The following is a 21,539-nucleotide window of genomic DNA, read 5'->3' as shown; positions in this document are numbered from 1 at the left end:
AAATGCTCTTATCCAGAGGAACTTACAGAAGTGAGTGCATACATTTTCTTTCTGGTCCCCCTTGGGAATTGAACCAACAACCCTAGCATTGTAAGCACCATGCTCTACCAAATGAGCATCATCATCTCATCATAAACCACTTGATGTCTCAATGTACTCAATTACTGTATTGTGCATCGTTTTTCTTGATGGTGATGGAAAGTCTACAGGTACAAACATAGATGACCAGCCTATGTACAATACAGTAATGTACATTAAGTGGTTTGTAAGTATGCTAAATTAGTACTGCACAAACAGTGGTTGTTTTCCATGTTATTTGATCAAGAAAAATATTTAATTTGATGTGGGCATGTTTTAGGTCTTTGCACATAACTTTACAGGAATAGTAAAGGACCAGTGCACTACTTTGTAATTGGTTTTATTTAGATTATTATTTTTTATTCAGATGTTTCATGGGGTGCTACAGCCCCCCTTCTTCCCGCGCCTATGGTGTAAGGACGTCCCAAGGATTCCAGATAGCAACCAGATAGCAAAGACCACAACGTATAACATAATGAAAGACCCCGAACAGATTCCCACACTGCCTCTTGTTCCAAAGAAATGTCTAGTGTCCTCGCTCTGCTTGCTCCCATTACAGTCCTTTTAGACAGGGTTCTTTGCTTCTATTAATAATTCTATAGTAACAAAATCCCTGGCTCCAAATGTTTGGCTCCACCTACAAAATGTGTATTCATTTCATTCGAATTAGCTCCATGCTTCTTGTGTGCGCACAACACCTGCCCTTGAAATCCACCGATAACATCGTAAAGGACTACGGGTGGTTTGCATAGAAGCAACACACTTTTTTCTATTTCACAATATTGCTGTCACGTCCGTTCCGTTATTGCGCTTGTGATGTCAGTGGATTTAGGTGCCCGTCACGAATGCCTGAAGAATAATGATGTGTCTCGTCAATGAGCGTTTCTGTGTGGGTTCCATGTCCTTCAGTTTAGTGGCTGGATTCTGATTTTACCCTCACTGAAAACACCTTGGATTGTGGACTCGGGATCGCTGCTTTACGTGCAGTCCTGAACACAAAACCTGCGTTTGTTTTGCGCGGATTGTGTAGCGTGTTTTATTCTAACTTTATGCACGAAATGGAATGCAGAGTATTGTCAATTCAGAGTCATGTTGTCAGGGGATATGTTGGCAATAAATCGGCATCATTTCCGTTACAGGTAGGTATCTATTATATTCTGATACAATGTTTTGATGAGCTAATGTAACGCAATTGTGCGCCCGTGCAGGTAGCAAAAGGTCACATGGCAAATGCCCTTATGGCGCTCGCAGTGGTGATGACAATCCCTGAACACCAAATAAATAGAGATGATAGTGTATTTTACATGTAACAATCATTAGACATATTGTTATCAGCAGTGATAAATTGCGAGAATATTCATTCCATGATCATGCCTGTTGGATTATGCAGAACCCTGTAGCATGGACGTGTGTGACATTCGTGAAGAACATTCGGATTTTACTCTTGCAGCAATGCAATCTCGTCAATAGGGTCCGTGTGTCATCCGTTCATCCTCTTCCTCCTCGTAATCAATACCATCGTGACATCACCATTTTCTCATCCTCCTCATCACATTAGACACTGCTGTGATTTGGGTACCATGGTGGTCATTAGTTCCCTGAACAACGTTGTTTGTCATCCAAATGTACAGGTCCGTCATAGATGATGACCGTAAAGGCGTTTCAATTAGCTGGGAATCCTCAGTTTCTGCTGTCCTCAATTAGCTGGGAATCCGATGTGTCTGCTATCCTATCAGTCAAGAAAGACAGCAGAGAGATTCAACATGAATGACTGACGTATTTATCGTATATTCCTCTGACTGACGTCACTAAAGAGGAGACAGGAGCTTTTAATATAATTATCTTGATTAAACCCTGAGGCCAAAAATAATTCACTAAAATTATTTACCGCCTGTTTCAATTGGTTATATCCAGTGGCGATTTTAGCATGTATGTCTTGGTGTGGCAAATGCATGCCAGCAAAGCCATTACACAACACTAAACAATACATTAATTGTACTATGATGGACTGTTAGAGCCTACATAAAGCTGTCCCTTTCTTTTCAGCACCATGGAGTGAATCCTTACCACTGCTACACCTGGCTACATAAGTGGAGCCTTGTCTGGCAGCTAAACAGTTCATTCAGCCTCATTTACTGCCCTTTTAAAAAACATAGCTGATATGGCTGACTTGCTTAAACAAATGTGGTTTCTACTGACAATTGAGATGTACAAACTATGGCATAAGGGGACGAAAAGCGGATACGATCAATCCGTAATTCCGATTAAGACATTATTGAGCGAGTCTAGACAGACCTAGTACATATAATTATTTGTTCAGCACTTTTGAAATGTGCAGCGACAGAATTCAGAACATGGGCCATTCTTACAGTATTCACCCTGTACACCAAGTCAGAACCGTAGGATGAATAAAAGGGGGAATATAAGCAGACAATGAAAGCTCTTACAATATTCAATGATGACATTTCTCTAAAACAGTCTATAGGCTACATGTGCACCACCAAATCAGAACAGTAGGCTAAGTTATGGGGGAAAGGGACCAAATGATTAGGGAGAGGCACATGGGCTACTAACAGCTTACTGCACAACATACACTTAGTATAACTCTCTTAGCTACAGTATACATATCTCCCTGGCATATTACATCATTTATTCAGCAGCATACAATACATTTTTGGACTCACCTTGTTGTGCTGTAATCACTTGAACAGGAAGGTGGCACGGCGGTCCTTCTTGTGGGCAAATTTTGTCATCAAACTTTGTGATCAAAGTCTGCCATTCTCTGGATTTATGGTGCTTTCAAGACAACTGGGAACTCAAAAAAACAAGGTTGAGTCATGACGTCAGTGATCTTCAGGTTGCAGCTCTAGAAAGAGGCCAGAGTTCCCGACTTGGAATTCCAAATTGGATGACTGTTCAAAACGTATTTTCCCAGTCAGAGCTCGTTTTTTCCGAGTTCCCAGTTGTCTTGAACTCACTGAAGTCTGAGATTTCCCAGTTCCGAGTTGTTTTGAATGTGGCAGAAGTCAGGCTGGATTGACAGTATGGCCAATGTATTAAACTTTTTCTGGCCCATGGTATTGCATGTGAATGTTTATCCTTTTAAGCTTGGAAAAGAGACCCTTAAACCCAGACTTGGACCACATATCCTCTCCACTGAATAGTAGGTTGGTGATTGCTTTGCAACACTTGCAGTTAGCCACTGATTCCTTCCAAACCACTCATTGTTGAATATGCGATTTCCAACTTGTTGTATAATGTTTATGTCCAATGGCCGATGAGCACCAATACGTTTTATCTATAATTTGTCTTCATAATGACAAGGATTAAAAATCATTTGCCAGTAGATTGTCCACTTGATTCATGATTATGACTGCTTGTCTAGCTTGCTAGCTAAGATTTTGAAAGTATGATGTTGAAATGATCAGTCCAATCAAAGCTACAGTCAAAGGTTTGGACACACCTACTCATTCAAGGTATTTTGACTATATTCTACATTGTAGAATAATAGGGAAGACATCAAAACTATGAAATAACACATATGGAATAAAGTAGCAATCAAACAAGTGTTAAACACATATTTTAGATTCTTCAAAGTAACCACCCTTTGCCTTGATGACAGCTTTGCACACTCTTGGCATTCTCTCAACCAGCTTCACTTGGAGTGCCTTTCCAACAGTCTTGAAGGAGTTCCCACATATGCTGAGCACTTGTTGGCTGCTTTTCCTTCACTCTGCGGTCCAACTCATCCCAAACCATCTCTATTGGGTTGAGGTCGGGTGATTGTGGAGGTCAGGTCTTCTGATGCAGCACTCCATCACTCTCCTTGATCAAATAGCCCTTACACAGCCTGGAAGTGTGCTGGGTCATTGTCCTGTTGAAAAACAAATGATCGATGGGATGGCGTATCGCTGCAGAATGCTGTGGTAGCCATGCTGGTTAAGTGTGCCTCGAATTTGAAATAAATCAGTTACAGTGTCACCAGCAAAGCACTCCCACACAATCACACCTCATCTTCCTATCTTCACAATGGGAACCACACATGCGGAGATAATCCTGCAGCTTTATTTACTCTGTGTCTCACAAAGACACGGCGGTTGGAACCAAAAATCTCAAATTTGAACTCATCAGACCAAAGACAGATTTCCACTGGTATAATGTCCATTCCTCATGTTTCTTGGCCCAAGCAAGTCTGTTCTTCTTATTGCTGTCCTTTAGTAGTGGTTTCTTTGCAGCAATTTGATCATGATGGCCTGATTCACGCTTTCTCCTCTGAACAGTTGATGTTGAGATGTGTCTGTTACTTGAACTCTGTGAAGCATTTATTTGGGCTGCAGTCTGAGGTGCAGTTAACTCTAATGAACTTATCCTCTGCAGCAGAGGTAACTCTGGGTCTTCCTTTCCTGTTGCGGTTCTCATGAGAGCCAGTTTCATCATAGCTCTTGATGGTTTTTGCGACTGCACTTGAAGAAACCATCACATTTATTGAAATGTTCCAGATTGACTGACCTTCATGTCTTGATGTAATGATGGACTGTCGTTTCTCTTTGCTTATTTGAGCTGTTCTTGCCATAATGGACTTGGTCTTTTACCAAATAGGACTATCTTCTGTATACCTGCCCTATCTTGTCACAACACAACTGATTTGCTCAAACTCATTAAGAAGGAAAGAAATTCCACAGATGAACTTTTAACAAGGCACACCAGTTAATTGAAATGCATTCCAGGTGACTACCTCATGAAGGTGGTTGTGAGAATTCCAAGAGTGTGCAAAGCTGTCATCAAGGCAAAGGGTGGCTATTTTGAAGAATATCAAATATATTTTGATTTAGTTACTACATGATTCCATATGTGTTATTTCATAGTTTTGATGTCGTCACTGTTATTCTACAATGCAGAAAATAGTAAATAAAAAAATGGAATGAGTAGGTGTGTCCTTTTGACTGGTACTGTATGACATGATTTAACGTCATTTATCTGTGTCCAATTACCTTGAGCCTTCTTGAATGGACACTTCTAATGTAAATCTATGGCAGCACACAAGGGGCTTGAATTTTCAAGCTCTCCCCGTAGATTTTGCAGTGACGTAGGGTCCCAATGATTGACAGAACACTGAGCCAATCACGGCGCAACTAGAGAACATTACCAACCCCTACGCTCTGTATTTTCTTCTGGCTGCCCCACCGCCACAGAAAGCACTGAACTAGGCATTTTGGAGCTACCTTACTCAAGAAAGCAAAAAAGAGACCATGTAACATTTTGCATGTTATTTTGGCATTAATACATGTCAAATATCAGTTTGCGAACAATGTAAAAAATTATTATTGAGATAATAAAGCCGCATACAAACATGGTCTTTATTTCGCTTTCTGACACCAAGTTAGAACTGTACGATAAATAAAGAGGGCATATAAGCGGACAATGAAAGCTCATAAAATATTAGATGATAACATTTCTCTAAAACAGGTTATAGGCTACATGCGGGGCTCAAAACAGGGACTCTGCCCCACCTGCCCTGAATGACGAGTCGCCACTGGTTATATCAATCTGTTGCATGTGAAGTCATGTAAGTAAAATCTATTAGTGTGGGTACTCTAAGTCAAAACCGTTGCCTTCTATTTATAGTAAGGTCAAGTCATGTTTAAAAATACAGTGCAGGAGTCAGTGTAACCATGAGGCTTTCCACCAGGTACATTATGTAATTTCAGTTGAAGACTACTAGGAACCTTATTGTATTGGTAGCTGAAACTGCTAGTCCAAATATAAGTAAAATGGCGGGTCATTTAAAACGTGTAGGGCTGTACTAGCTTTGTGGACTATTTCCACCGTATGATGTGGACTTAGACAAATTAAATGGGCCCCAATAGCCCAGGGGACCCTCACTGTTAGTCACTGACTCAACAGCTTTATAGGTAGAATACATTTCCGAATTGCATGCATTAAACACTACGAAAAATGTATTTTTAGTTGTGGAATAATACAAATGTATGGGGGGAAAATGTCCCTTTTCGGGGCTGGTTCAATGGCATTTTTAAATGGACCACCAAATCTCTAAATCTGGCCCTTTGTATAGCCTAGATCAGTGGTGTTCGACTCTTACCCTACGAGCTCCGGAGCCTGCTTGTTTTCTATTCTACCTGATAATTAATTGCACCACCTGGTGTCCCAGGTCTAAATCAGTCCCTGATTAGAGGGGAACAATGGAAAAAAAGCAGTGGAACTGGCTTCGAGGTCCAGAGTTGAGTTTGAGGGGCCTAAGTAATTAACCTACCCACCAGTGGAGGCTGCTGAGGGGAGGACGGCTCAAAATAATGGCTGGAACAGATCAAATGGAATGGCATCTGATTCCATTCCACCAATTCCGCTCCAGCCATTACCACGAGCCGGTACCCACATTGTTCGTCTTCTTCGCGATGCTTTGATTAATGCTCTGTCTGTCTCTTCCACAGGTTCTGGGGTTTGAGGTGGATTCAATCAACTCGGTACAATTCTCCAATCATACAGGTACATATAATGTACAGCAGGGTTGGGGTCAATTCTATTTACATTTTAGTCAATTCAGGAAATACACTGAAATTTTACCTACCAAGAGAATTCTTGTCAGTTATAGTCACAGCTGTGTACATTCCCCCTCAAGCGAACACCAAGATGGCCCTCAAGGAACTTCACTGGACTTTATGTAAACTGGAAACAATGTTTCCAGTTTACATAAAGGCTGCATTTATTGTAGCTGGGGATTTTAACAAAGCAAATTTGAGAACAAGGCTACCTAAATTCTATCAGCATATTGATTGCCTGACACGCAGGGCTAATACTCTCGACCACTGCTGCTCTAACTTCTGCGATGCATACAAAGTGCAATCCACCACATTTAACCATGGAAAGAGGTCTGGAAATACGGCTGAAAATGAACAGTGTAGTTATTCCCTCCGCAAGGCAATCAAACAAGTGAAATGCCGGAACAGGGACAAGGTGGAGTCACAATTCAACGGCTCAGAAACGAGACGTATGTGGCAGGGTCTACAGGAAATCTACAAAAACAAAAACAGCCACGTCACGGACACTGACGTCACGCTTCCAGACAAACTAAACACCTTCTTTGCCCGCTTTGAGGATAATACAGTGCCACCGTTGCGGCTCGCTAACAAAGCCTACGTCTCCTTCTCCGTGGCCAACGTAAGTAAAACATTTAAACGTGTTAACCCTTGTAAGGCTGCTGGCCCAGACGGCATCCCTAGCTGCGTCCTCAGAGCATGCGCAGACCAGCTGGCTGGTGTGTTTACGGACAGATTCAATCGTTCCCCATCTCGGTCTGTTGTCCCTACATGCTTCAAGATTGTTCCTGTACCCAAGAAAGCAAAGATAACTGAACTAAATGACTACCGCCCCGTGGCAAGTGCTTTGAGAGGCTAGTCATATCACCGCCACCTTACCGGCCACTTCAGTTTGCATAGTGCCCCAACAGGTCAACAGATGACGCTATCGCCATCACAGGGCACACTGCACTACCCCCGCTGGACAAAAAGAATACCTATGTAAGAATGCTGTTCATTGACTACAGCTCAGCATTCAACACCATAGTACCCTCCAAGCTCATCATCAAGCTGGAGGCCCTGGGTCTGAACCCTGTCCTGTGCAACTGGGTCCTGGACTTTCTAATGGGCCGCCCCCAGGTGGTGAAGGTAGGAAACAACATCTCCACTTCGCTGACCCTCAACACTGGGGCCCCACAAGGGTGTGTGCTCAGCCCTCTCCTGTACTCCCTGTTCACCCACGACTGCGGGGCCATGCACACCTCCAACTCAATCATCAAGTTTGCAGACGACACAACAGTAGTGTGCTTGATCACCAACAATGACGAGACAGACTACAGGGAGGAGGTGAGGGCACTCGGAGTCTGGTGTCAGGAAAACAACCTCTCACTCAACGTCAACAAAACAAAGGAGATGATTGTGGACTTCAGGAAACAGCAGAGGGAGCACACCCCTATCCACATCGAAGGGACAGCAGTGGAGAAGGTGAAAAGTTTTAAGTTCCTGGGCATACACATCACAGACAAACTGAAATGGTCTACCCACACAGACAGTGTGGTGAAGAAGGCGCAACATCCTTTACACTTTACTGCCCTTTGACCTCCTCCTGCGCCTCACATAAACCCATCCGGGTTACAGCACCAATGTTACCAACTGTAGTTTGAACCTGGGTCTCTTGTATGTCACAAGACTGTGTAGGCCGGCTTAGTCTCAGGAAAGGTTACTAATCAACATGCGAGCAAGGTTCTCTGAACCACCCTTGTTACAGGAGCCCCGTTTTGAAGTCAGTCAGTCTCACAGTAATCTCGCTCAGATATCCAGGGATTCTATGAACTGTCAGGCTGTGTCCCAAACCATGGACCCCTATTCCCTATATAGTGTCCTACTTTTGACCAGGGCTTATAGGTCTCTGGTCAAAAGTAGTGCACTATGTAGGGAATAGGGCGTCAATTTGGACGCAACCTCCAGGCACCGCTCATAAGCACACAATCACACACAGTTAATTGAGTTTCTGTGTGGAACATCACACATCATTTAGATTCTGGAACATCATAGCAATGGAGGCCCAAACCCTGCCCCAGTCATGAGGGTCACTCCGCTCATTACACATCAAACATTACTGCAATGAGGAGGATTCAGACTTTATTTATGTGAATGACAGTTTTATCTCTGGTTGTGTACCAAATGGCACCCTATTCCCTATAGTGGCAAAAGGGCTCTGGTCAAAAGTAGTGCACTATATTGGGAATGGGTACCATTTGGGATGTAACATTTTGTATTTTCCTTTGCCCAATAGTATTCTTGCAAGGTTTTAAAGAACAGGGTTTTTTGCTGTGTGTGTGTGAAAGTGTCTCTCTGTGTTAGCTTTAGGGGGGCAAAGAGAAGCAGGGCCTGATGGGTAGATTCAGCTCAAAACGCAGTGGCGGTTATCTTCTCAGTGGGGAAGGATACGCAGCGTCTATCTCTGTCTCTACTTCACTCTGCACGTGCTGAAGAAAACGTGTGTGTGTGTGTTTGTGTATGTGTGTGTGTCTTGGATTGTGACGAGCTGAAAATGTTCTTCCCAGCAGCGAGTTATGCAATTGCGACAGCAGAAAATTATGACGAATAGAGCCAGCCCTTTCTCTCCTTCCTTGGCTCCCTCCCCCCTCTATCACACACACACACACACTCACACACACACACACACACACACACACACACACACACACACACACACACACACACACACACACACACACACACACACACACACACACACACACACACACACACACACACACACACACACACACACACACGAGCAGCGGCAACTCTTTATTGCTCTCAGCCTCTCAGGCTTTATTCTGGCCTGTTACTAGGCAACCAGCACCACACCATGTGATCTGCTGGGTGACTCACCTGAAGTGTGACATCACAATTCCTGCGGCACCGTCTCACTGTGGCTGGGGGCTTCTCTAGGCCTCCTCTGTGTAGAAAAAAACATCAGCTGTTAACGGTTAACTGTTTTTTTTTCATCATTTAAACCATAGAAATGAATTAAGATACTAGCCTATGTTGTGAACTGTCAGTTGCTCTGATTGTGTCCCGATTCTTCACACTTTCCCCAAAGTTGCACTGGCTCAATCCCTGTCATAGATTTAAAAGCATTGGTGGAGGGAGCCACCATTGTTAAATCCATTACAGGGGAAGTGTTGTCACTCTGTTGTGGAAATTGTCATGTTGTCTCCCTGACCCCTCACCTCTAACCCCTGACCTCTGTCCTAGGCTACTCCCACTGGAAAGGCCAGGTGCTGACCGCTGACGAGCTACACGTCCTCTACGAGGGGATCAAGCTCAACAACGTCCACCACTACGACTATGTTCTCACAGGTGAGACGCACACACAGAAAGAAGTGAAGGGTAGCGGTGCTAGCAGACGGGATGGTTGTTCGTTTATATCAAGTATTTATGATTGGTTAGACTGCCTTGTACACATTCACTGCTAAAAGCTGAATTGCAGTATACAGACAAAAAAGAAACAAGGAGAAAAAAAGGAGATAACAGTTAGCTAGCCGAAGAAACATTTTATAGAGAGCAGTTAGCTAAGTCAATAGCTTCAGAGAGTGCCTGCTTCTGGTCAAGGCGTACATTTTCTTCAGACAGATGTTGTCCTCGTCAGTCCTCAGCTCCCTCTGTAGCTTTCCAGGGAGAAGACAGGAAGCAGTAGATGGATATGAGCCTCATGGAGTCACCTAGACAGGGAGAAGACAGGAAGCAGTAGATGGATATGAGCCTCATGAAGTCACCTAGACATGGAGAAGACAGGAAGCAGTAGATGGATATGAGCCTCATGAAGTCACCTAGACATGGAGAAGACAGGAAGCAGTAGATGGATATAAGCCTCATGAAGTCACCTAGACAGGGAGAAGACAGGAAGCAGTAGATGGATATGAGCCTCATGGAGTCACCTAGACAGGGAGAAGACAGGAAGCAGTAGATGGATATGAGCCTCATGGAGTCACCTAGACAGGGAGAAGACAGGAAGCAGTAGATGGATATGAGCCTCATGGAGTCACCTAGACAGGGAGAAGACAGGAAGCAGTAGATGGATATGAGCCTCATGGAGTCACCTAGACAGGGAGAAGACAGGAAGCAGTAGATGGATATGAGCCTCATGGAGTCACCTAGACAGGGAGAAGACAGGAAGCAGTAGATGGATATGAGCCTCATGGAGTCACCTAGACAGGGAGAAGACAGGAAGCAGTAGATGGATATGAGCCTCATGGAGTCACCTAGACAGGGAGAAGACAGGAAGAGGTAGATGGATATGAGCCTCATGAAGTCACCTAGACAGAGATGGTGTCGGCTGCAGGGTTTACAGAACCTAATGTCAGTCAGGCTGTCAGATGTTCGCCTGTAGCCACTGTTCTGTGGTGGCCGTCGTGCTCTGCTACCCCAGGCCCAGAGAGAGAGAGACGGAACAGAAACGCTGGCACTCCCTGATGGATTACGTCTCCTCTCCTATCACCTTGAGAGGGAGAGGAGAAGAGAAGAGAGAGGGAGAGAGAAAGAGGGAGCAGACACGCAGAGGAGAGGAGAGAGTGAAGGTCATGGTTTTATTCTTTCCGAGTCCTTGTGAATCCGTCGAGGTGTGAAATGTGGCTAAACTGGAATGTGTTGGAACAGCTACATTCTAGTTACCAGACTATTGGTTGGTCAGCTCTTTTATTAAGACAGACTGCTAGACATTTGGAAGTAATTGTTACGGACACACTAGAGTAGTTGAGACTTAAGAGGTGAGTACAGCTAAAAACATCAGTTAGGCTACGTACTGTATATCACCAACAGTGAAAAGGTTCACCTTAAATAGACTCTTAGGAGTGACCAAGACTATTAGCGTGTGAGACAGACAGCATTTGTCAGTTGAAACTTTGTCTGTAAGACACATAGCTTAGAAATGGGACTTACAGATGTATCTGCGGTCGCATACATGGCATGAGGTACACTGCGTATATCATCCAATAAGTGGATAAACTGAGTAAGTGAAGTTTGAGTTAGAATCTAGCCGTGCCAATTTGCTCCCTATTCCCAACTCTTCCCGTGGCCCTACATCTTCGTAATTTACAGATCGGTAAAATGTAAGAAATATGGTGGAAGCTCAACTAATACACTGCTCATGTAGTGCATAGGGATGTGTGAAAGTCACTCCTTAGTCTGAAGTGTCCCCACTTGCGCTGCCAAATAGCTAGCTTCAGGAGGGCGGTCATGTATATTTGCAAGGCAGAGGTCCTGTGTTCGAGCCCTCGGTATGTGCCAAGACGCTAAGCAAGCAGTGTGACGTTATTTCCACTCATACCTATCCAGACCCTTCAGATTGGCAAAAATCTAGGGTTAGGGGCTAGGAAGGGAATTGGTGTTGAGACAGTTAGCCCCTGTGTGTTTAAATTAGCCATGAGGACATGGGCTTTCCCTCACTGAGAGCCTGGTGGCCGAGCACAAAAGTGAGGCACCCACACAAACAAGCCTTACATCAGCATTCCCATTGAATCTTCTCCCTCTCTGTCTTCCTCTTTTCTGGCCTTTATCTCCTACCTACTGTACGTACAGCCAGCACTGCGGCGACAGCGGTCCTGCTCACATGCACACAAACACTGCAGAAAAGACTCCACCTGCCTCTATGCAAATACAATGAGAATCTCAGGCGTGACATGGTCCATGAAGAAGCATTAATTGGGTCCACTCTGAGAAAGCACTGACACCCTCACTGTCACACCATGATCCCTGATCCTGTCATTAGAGCCCTGGGTGAGGGGTTGTTTTTGTCTGCAGTGAACTGTATAAAACTTTGAGACATTGAGGAGTTGGTTTTGACCCAGAATCCTCTTCTCCCCTCAGGGTACACTCGAGACACTTCCTTTCTGGAGATGGTTGTGGACATTGTACAAGAGCTGAAGAGGGCCAATCCTAACCTTGTGTATGGTGTGTATCCCTCGCTATGTCACCCCTATGTGTGTGTGTTTTGCACATCTGTTCAAATTGACAGGGTGGGGTTCGACCACTGATGATCACAAGTTCAAGATACCTGTATGGGTTATTGTTAGGGCCAAGAGTTTTTCCTGACCACCTGACCTGACCAGGGAGAACTGGTCTAGAAAAACTCCTGGCCCTAGCTATTGTATCATCGTCGTCAGGTTGGGGTTGGTAGAAGCGTAAGGACACAAAGAGAAGAAACGCCTCACACTCTCATGCCTCCGAAGCAATACATTTAATAGATTTTATTTTTATTTCATTTTATTTTTATTTCTCCTTTATTTAACCAGGTAGGCCAGTTGAGAACAAGTTCTCATTTACAACTGCGACCTGGCCAAGATAGAGCAAAGCAGTGTGTCATGTCCTGACCCTAGTAAGATGTCATTTTCTATAGTAGAGTAGGGCAGGGCGTGACAGGGGGTGTTTTGGGTTGTTCTATGTTTTCTATTTCTATGTTTAAGTTCTAGTTTGTCTATTTCTATGTTGGGATTGTTTGGGGTTGATCTCTAATTGGAGGCAGCTGATCCTCACTGCCTCTGATTAGAGATCATACAGTATTTAAGTAGGGGTTTTTCTTATTGTTGTTTGTGGGTTATTATCTTTTGAGTAGTGTGTTTTCCTCTCTGCGTCACGGTTTGTTGTTTTTGTATTTTCAAGTATTTGGTGTTTTGCTAACGTTTCACAATAAGTAAAAGATGTGGAACTACAAACCTGCTGCATTTTGGTCCGATCCTTCAGACAGCCGTGACACAGTGCAACAAAAACAACACAGAGTTACACATGGGATAAACAAACGTACAGTCAATAACACAATAGAAAAATATATGAACAGTGTGTGCAAATGTAGTAAGATTAGGGAGGTAAGGCAATAAATAGGCCATAGTGGGGGAAAAAAATACAATTTAGCAATTAAACACTGGAGTGATAGATGTACAGAAGATGAATGTGCAAGTAGAGATACTGGGGTGCAAAGGAGCAAAAAAATAAATAGCAATATGGGGATGAGGCAGTTGGGTGGGCTATTTACAGATGCAATGATCGGTAAGCTGACAGATGTTATTCGACAGCTAAACTGCCTTCAGCCGGGTTTCAGGGTAATGCATGTGATGAAAGAAATAAGAATTCTGACATTTCACATTTTTTAAATAAAGTGGTGATCCTAACTGACCTAAGACAGGGGATTTTTACTTGGATTAAATGTCAGGAATTGTGAAAAACTGAGTTTAAATGTATTTGGCTAAGGTGTATGTAAACTTCTGACTTTAACTGTATTCAGACCCATTACTCAGTACCTTTTGCAGCCATTTCAGCCTACAGTTTTCTTGGGTATGATGCTATAAGCCTGGTACACCTGTATTTGGGGAGTGTCTCCCATTCTTCTCTGCAGATCCTTATCAAGGATCTCTCTGTATTTTGCTCCATTCATCTTTCCTTTGATCCTGACTAGTCTCCCAGTCCCTGCCGCTGAAAAACATCCCCACAGCATGATGCTGCCACCGCCATGCTTCACCATAGGGATGGTACCAGGTTTCCTCCAAACGTAACGCTTGTCATTCAGGCACCTTTAGGTGCCTTTTGGCAAACTCCAAGCGGGCTGTCATGTGCCTTTTACTGAGGAGTGGTTTCCGTCTGGCCACTCTACCAAAAAGGCCTGATTGGTGGAGGGCTGTAGAGATGGTTGTCCTTCTGGAAGGTTCTCCCATCTCCACAGAGGAACTATTGGGTTCTTGGTCACCTACCTGACCAAGGCCCTTCTCCCCCGATTGCTCAGTTTGGCCGGGCGGCCAGCTCTAGGAAGAGTCTTGGTGGTTCCAAACTTCTTCCATTTAAGAATGATGGAGGCCACTGTGTTCTTGCAGACCTTCAATGCTGCATACATTTTTTGGTACACTTCCCCAGATCTGTGCCTTGACACAATCCTGTCTCGGAGCTCTACGTATAATTCCTTCTACCTCAAGGCTTGGTTTTTGCTCTGACATACACTGTCAACTGTGGGACCTTATATGGACAGTTGTGTGCCATCCCAAATCATGTCCAATCAATTGAATTTACCACAGGTGAACTCCAGTCATGTTTTAGAAACATCTCAAAGATGAAACAGGTTGTACCTGAACTCAATTTCAAGTCTCATAGCAAAGGTGTCTGAATACTTATGTAAATAAGATTTTAAAAATATATATTTTTAAATAAATTACCAAAGAAAATAGCTTCATCATTATGGGGTATTGTGTGTAGATTGATGAGGTAAAATGTTTATTTAATCAATTTTAGAATAAGTCTATAACGTAACAAAATGTGGAAAAAGGGAAGGGGTCTGAATACTTTCCGAATGCCCTCTATTTTAGATTAATTCTGCCTAGTTTTTTAATTCTGAACCTAAGTATACGGACGCCTTAAGCCCTTACTCCATTTAGAAAGAGTGCTGACAGGACAGTTGTTTCTGTATCAGCGAGTCCCAAGTAAATAATTCTCAATTAAGCTGCAAACTAAGATTAAAGTTGACATAATTTAATAACGCCCATGCATTTCCATGTAAATTAGCTGAACAACATGTAGGAGCAGGATGAATAAAACTGCTGTAAGCGCGTGTTTACTGTCTGTTCTGAGGGCAGTGTCGTATTCATTAGTGTACAACATAACAAAACATTTTGCAACAGAAAATGAAAACAAGAATTTCTTTGCTCGTGTAGTCCATCCCCATTTCGTCCCGTTATCTTCTGTGTGGTGTCTAGTGAATACGACCCAGGTGTTTGATGTAATTAGCTGATGATGAACTTAATCAGAAGACATCTTGGGTCAGCTTAACTTCGATATAAAACATCTGTAATGTCTGTGTAAAACTTGAGAGATCTGTGTTGGAGATTGAGTGTGTTCTCGTTTGCCTTTTCAGTGTGTGACCCGGTGCTGGGGGACCATGGCTCCATGGTGAGTACTTTGTGTTTTTGTCTTTTGCTGCCTGTATTTTGTATGTTTTATTGAACAGAGCAGAAAGGGATCATGAAAAGATAAGTGGGAAAGAGTTCATTGGAAGAGTTCATCATAGACAGTGGGTCGGATTTCAACCCACACTGACAATGGTAGGTATGTATCCTACACAATCCAGGCCACCAGAGAGTACTGTGCGTTTAATGAGGGATCAGATGGTACTAGTAAGTGACGTCACTACTCCTGCTCAATCTCATTCAATGGGGCAACACTGACCTTCAGCTTTACCTGACCAATGAGCTAAGCCTAAGACTGCGGTCACACTGAGATACAGAAAAGGAAATCCTATATGCATTCATCAATTGTCTGTTCAAGACAACTCTTTTTGGATGAGCTGCATATGTAAAAAGGCATGTTGAGCATTTTTTTGATGGATAATAATCTCCATTGTCCGCTGAAAAACCACCGGCAAAATTTTCAGACGCAAAGTCGCAATGTGGCCGTGGCCTTAGAGACCCACTTTCACTTTCTGCTATCCCTTGTCCTTTCTCTGTCTGTCTCTTCCTGTCCCTGTCTCTCTCTATCTCGCTCCCCCCCTCTTACTGGAATCTCTTCTTTACCTTGATGGGCTGAGCATCAGGGATCAGTCGACGTTATGTTATTGTTGCATCGAGGTGTGGGTGTGTGTGTGACGTGTGTATGTGTGTGTTGTGGAGGGTGGGTTGGGGTAGGTTAGACCACATCTCATTTCACAGTGACAGATGAAATTAACATGAGCCGAGCTGCCCTCGCTGTTTGTACGGAGAGAATTATGCGGAATCATTTGCTCGATTGTGACTCATTGTGCGTGCGTGCGTACGTGTTACAGTGTGCGTAGACTAGTATTTGTGTGTGTGTTTGATAGGTAGAGAGAGCACAAGGGCATACATGCATAATGTTTGTTGATGTATATAGTGACATTGAGAAAAATGGTGTGTATACTTGTTTGTTTGGACAAGATGTGCTCATCATTCTGATTGACTCAATGCATCCATCCTTTCCTTGTTATGCATCTCAGTAGTCTAAAGTTGCTTCCTTTCCTCGTCCCCTTTCCTTCATCTGCTCTGATCTGAGCTAGGCAGCAATTTCAGCTTGGTAGATAAATAAGGGCTGATGAGGAGAGGCAGCCACTTCAGGTGATTGAGATTAGAGGTCGACCGATTATGATTTTCAACGCCGATACCGATTATTGGAGGACCAGAAAAACCGCTACCGATTAATGGGCCGATTTTTTTTTATTTTATTTTTATTTGTAATAATGACAATTACAACAATAGTGAATGAACACTTATTTTAACTTAATATAATACATCAATAAAATCTATTTAGCCTCAAATAAATAATGAAACATGTTCAATTTGGTTTAAATAATGCAAAAACAAAGTGTTGGAGAAGAAAGTAAAAGTGCAATATGTGCCATGTAAAAAAGCTAACGTTTAAGTTCCTTGCTCAGAACATGAGAACATATGAAAGCTAGTGGTTCCTTTTAACGTGAGTCTTCAATATTCCCAGGTAAGAAGTTTTAGGTTGTAGTTATTATAGGAATTATAGGACTATTTCTCTATACCATTTGTATTTCATATACCTTTGACTATTGGATGTTCTTATAGGCACTTTAGTATTGCCAGTGTAACAGTATAGCTTCCGTCCCTCTCCTCGCCCCTACCTGGGCTCGAACCAGGAACACATCGACAACAGCCACCCTCGAAGCATCGTTACCCATCGCTCCACAAAAGCCGCAGCCCTTGCAAAGCAAGGGGAACAACTACTGCATGTCTCAGAGCGAGTGCCGTCACCGATTGAAACGCTATTAGCGAGCACCCCGCTAACTAGCTAGCCATTTCACATCGGTTACACCAGCCTAATCTCGGGAGTTGATAGGCTTGAAGTCATAAACAGCTCAATGCTTGAAGCATTGCGAAGAGCTGCTGGCAAACGCACGAAAATGCTGTTTGAATGAATGCTTACGAGCCTGCTGCTGCCTACCATCGCTCAGTCAGACTGCTCTATCAAATATCAAATCATAGACTTAATTATAACATAATAACACACAGAAATACGAGCCTTTGGTCATTAATATGGTCGAATCCGGAAACTATAATTTCGAAAACAAAACGTTTATTCTTTCAGTGAAATACGGAACCGTTCCGTATTTTATCTAACGGGTGGCATCCATAAGTCTTAAATATTGCTGTTACATTGTACAACCTTCAATGTTATGTCGTAATTATGTACAATTCTGGCAAATTAATTACGGTCTTTGTTAGGAATAAATGGACTTCACACAGTTCGCAACGAGCCAGGCGGCCCAAACTGCTGCATATACCCTGACTGCTTGCACGGAACGCAAGAGAAGTGACACAATTTCCCTAATTATAAGAAATTCATGTTAGCAGGCAATATTAACTAAATATGCAGGTTTAAAAATATATACATGCGTATTGATTTTAAAGAAAGGCATTGATGTTCATGGTTAGGTACATTGGTGCAACGACAGTGCTTTTTTTGCAAATGCGCTTGTTAAATCATCACCCGTTTGTCGAAGTAGGCTGTAATTCAATGAGAAATTAACAGGCACCGCATCGATTATATGCAACGCAGGACACACTAGATAAACTAGTAATATCAACCATGTGTAGTTAACTAGTGATTATGTTAAGATTGATTGTTTTTTATAAGATAAGTTTAATGCTAGCTAGCAACTTACGGTTAGAGCATTGGACTAGTAACCGGAAGGTTGCAAAAACAATCCCCGAGCTGACAAGGTAAAAATCTGTCGTTCTGTCCCTGAACAAGGCAGTTAACCCACCGTTCCTAGGCCGTCATTGAAAATAAGAATGTGTTCTTATCTGACTTGCCTAGTTAAATAAAAATAAATAAATTTAAAAATCGGCAAATCGGTGTCCAAAAATACCGATTACCGATTGTTATGAAAACTTGAAATCATCCCTAATTAATCAGCCATTCCGATTAATCGGCCCTCCTCTAATTGAGATGCACCCTGTGTGTGTGCTTGCGTGTGTTTGTGCGTGTGTGTGTGCGCGAGTGTGTGTGTGTCTGCTGACTGGTACTGATGTGTTTCTTCCTGTCTCCAGTACGTTCCTGAGAACCTGCACCCGGTCTACAAGAACAAGGTAGTGCCAGTGGCCGACATCATCACACCCAATCAGTTTGAAGCAGAGTGAGTAATAGTGAACCTATACAGCTGCTGCGTGTGTGTGTGTGTGGTGTGTGTGTGTGTGTGTGTGTGTGTGTGTGTGTGTGTGTGTGTGTGTGTGTGTGTGTGTGGTGAGAGAAACGGAGTGTTAAATAACCACAGGGACTGTATCGTATCTGTTACGATCACGAAGCCGCATCCACATCCTAATCAGCTACATTGATGTCATTTTACTCGATATCCTATCAAATGACATACAGATACACCAAAGGCCTATGTATGGTGTGTAGCATGTCACTTAGATGGCTGCTACACTGAGTTGATGGTTCTTGATACCCAGTCACTCCTCTCTGTGTTTGTCTGCTTGTCTTTTTGTCTGTATTCCTTCATCATTGTTCCTGTGTTGGTTTGTGTGTGCTGTGTCGGTTTGTGTGTGCCGTGTCGGTTTGTGTGTGCCGTGTCGGTTTGTGTGTGCCGTGTCGGTTTGTGTGTGCTGTGTCGGTTTGTGTGTGCTCCACTGCTTCTCCCCTCCCTCCTTTCAACCCTACTTCTGAACCACCTCCTCACTCGTCACTGCAATCCCAGTTCTAGTGGTGCACAGGGTCCCTCTGATGGATACCCATGGAATTACAGATGAATAATAATATACTGTCCGTTGTGTCTGAAGTGTTTCCACAGCCTAATGATAGTCTCAGTCGTTTAACTTGGAGATGATGGCGTAAATGTTGCTCACTCTCTCTCACTATGGCACTAGAACACTATAGAAGAACACTAAACAGACTCTTCCTTAGACTGTTTGTTGGTTGCTGTTTACAATGAATGTGGTGTTTGTGTCAAGCAGAGGAGGCTGGTGGGGGGAGCTATAGGAGGACGGGCTCATTCTAATGACTGGAATGTTATGAATGGAACAGATGTGTTTGATACCGTTCCAGTTATTCCATTCTAGCCATTGCAATGAGCCCGTCCTCCTATAGCTCCTCCCACCAGCCTCCTCTGGTGTCCAGGTTAAATTACTGTGTGTGTGTGTGTGTGTGTGTGTGTGTGTGTGTGTGTGTGTGTGTGTGTGTGTGTGTGTGTGTGTGTGTGTGTGTGTGTGTGTGTGTGTGTGTGTGTGTGTGACCTTATTAATGTGCCCATGTTTGTCCTCCAGGCTCCTGACAGGGAAGAACATTAGCACAGAGAAAGATGCAGTGGAGGTGAGTCTTAGACACCATAGAACATGCAGCAGATATATTATGTTGCAAAGTTGTCATCAAGTCATGTCGAACTTTGTACATAAACCATGGGCCATGTTTGAACACCAATAAAATGGATTCTTCCTTCCTTGAGGTATTCACTGATATGTAAGTAAGCAGATGGCATCCACCCCATTGTTTTCACCAAGCCTTCCATGACAGCTGTGATTTCCTCAAGGCAAAAATAAATGAAGGGTGTATTTAAAAAATATATATATATATTTATGCTTTATTACACTGAACACACCTGACAGGTGTGGCATATCAAGAAGCTAATTAAACAGCATGATCATTACACAGGTACACCTTGTGCTGGGGACAATGAAAGGCCACTCTAAAATGTGAAGTTTTGTCACACAGCACAATTACGCAAATGTCTCAAGTTTTGAGGGAGTGTGCAATTAGCATGCTGGCTGCAGGAATGTCGACCAGAGATGTTGCCAGATAATTGAATGTTAATTTCTCTACCATAAGCCGCCTCCAACGTTTTAGAGAATTTGGCAGTTTATCCAACCGGCCTCACAACCTCAGGACCACGTGTAATCACGCCAGTCCAGGACCTCCACATCCAGCTTCTTCACCTGCGGCATCGTCTGAGACCAGCCCCCCGGACAGTTGATAAAACTGGGTTTTCACAACCGAAGAGAAACTGTCAGAAACTGTCTCAGGGAAGCTTATCTGTGTGCTTGTCATCCTCACCAGTGTCTTGACCTGACTGCAGTTCGGCGTCGTAACTGACTTCAGTGGGCAAATGCGCACCTTCGATAGTCACTGGCACGCTGGAGAAGAGTGCTTTTCATGGATGAATCCCGGTTTCATCTGTACCGGGCAGATACAGACAGTGTATATGGTGTCGTGTGGGTGAGCGGTTTGCTGATGTCAACATTGTGAACAGAGTGCCCCATGGTGGTGGTGGGGTTATGGTGTGGGCAGGCATAAGCTATGGACATCGAACACAATTGCATTTTATTGATGGTAATTTCAATGCACAGAGATACTGTGACGTGCCATTGTCGTGCCATTCATCTGCCGCCATCACCTCATGTTTCAGCATGATAATACACGGCCCCATGTCGCAAGGATCTGTACACAATTTCTGCAAGCTGAAAATTTCCCAGTTCTCCTATGGCCTGCATATTCACCAGACATTTCACCCATTGAAAATGTTTTTGATGATCTGGATCTATGTGTACGACAGCGTGTTCCAGTTCCCGCCAATATCTTGCATCTTCACACAGCCATTGAAGAGGAGTGGGACAACATTCCACAGGCCACACAATAAACAGCCTGATCAACTCTATGCGAAGGAGATGTGTCACGCTGCATGAGGCAAATGGTGGTCACCAGATACTAACTGGTTTTCTTATCCATGCCCCTACCTTTTTTTTAAGGTGTCTGTGACCAACAGATGCATATCTGTATTCCCAAGAAGGTTGGAGATGGGGATTGAAGCCCTGTCTCTGCTGGGGAGGCATGCATATGTGCTGGGCGTTACCAACTCAACCATGGCTCTGCACAGAAGGGTGCATTTTTTAAGTATTTGATTTTGAATAGGGACGT

General features: G+C 43.4%; 1 protein-coding gene across 2 annotated transcripts in view; it reads left to right on the top strand.

The window, feature by feature from the left end:
- The first annotated feature begins 733 nt into the window (after positions 1-733).
- The window catches only part of LOC106574311 (pyridoxal kinase-like), a 30,154-nt gene continuing 9,348 nt past the window's right edge, over positions 734-21,539 (top strand). Inside the window, exons 1-7 of one of the 2 annotated variants that reach the window (XM_014150144.3) lie at positions 736-1,217; positions 6,528-6,582; positions 9,879-9,983; positions 12,489-12,572; positions 15,514-15,548; positions 18,683-18,768; positions 19,895-19,940. In XM_014150144.3, the coding sequence (XP_014005619.1) occupies positions 1,128-1,217; positions 6,528-6,582; positions 9,879-9,983; positions 12,489-12,572; positions 15,514-15,548; positions 18,683-18,768; positions 19,895-19,940 (501 nt within the window). In that variant the 5' untranslated portion in view covers positions 736-1,127. Of the gene's footprint in view, positions 1,218-6,527; positions 6,583-9,878; positions 9,984-12,488; positions 12,573-15,513; positions 15,549-18,682; positions 18,769-19,894; positions 19,941-21,539 lie in introns of both variants that reach the window. The other variant, XM_014150145.3, reaches the window with a different exon arrangement.

Source organism: Salmo salar, chromosome 16 (assembly GCF_965601325.2).
Source record: "Salmo salar chromosome 16, fSalSal1, whole genome shotgun sequence".
NCBI lineage: Eukaryota > Metazoa > Chordata > Actinopteri > Salmoniformes > Salmonidae > Salmo > Salmo salar.
The sequence above is the reverse complement of the archived record's forward strand: the minus strand, read 5'-3'. Positions and strand labels throughout refer to the sequence as shown.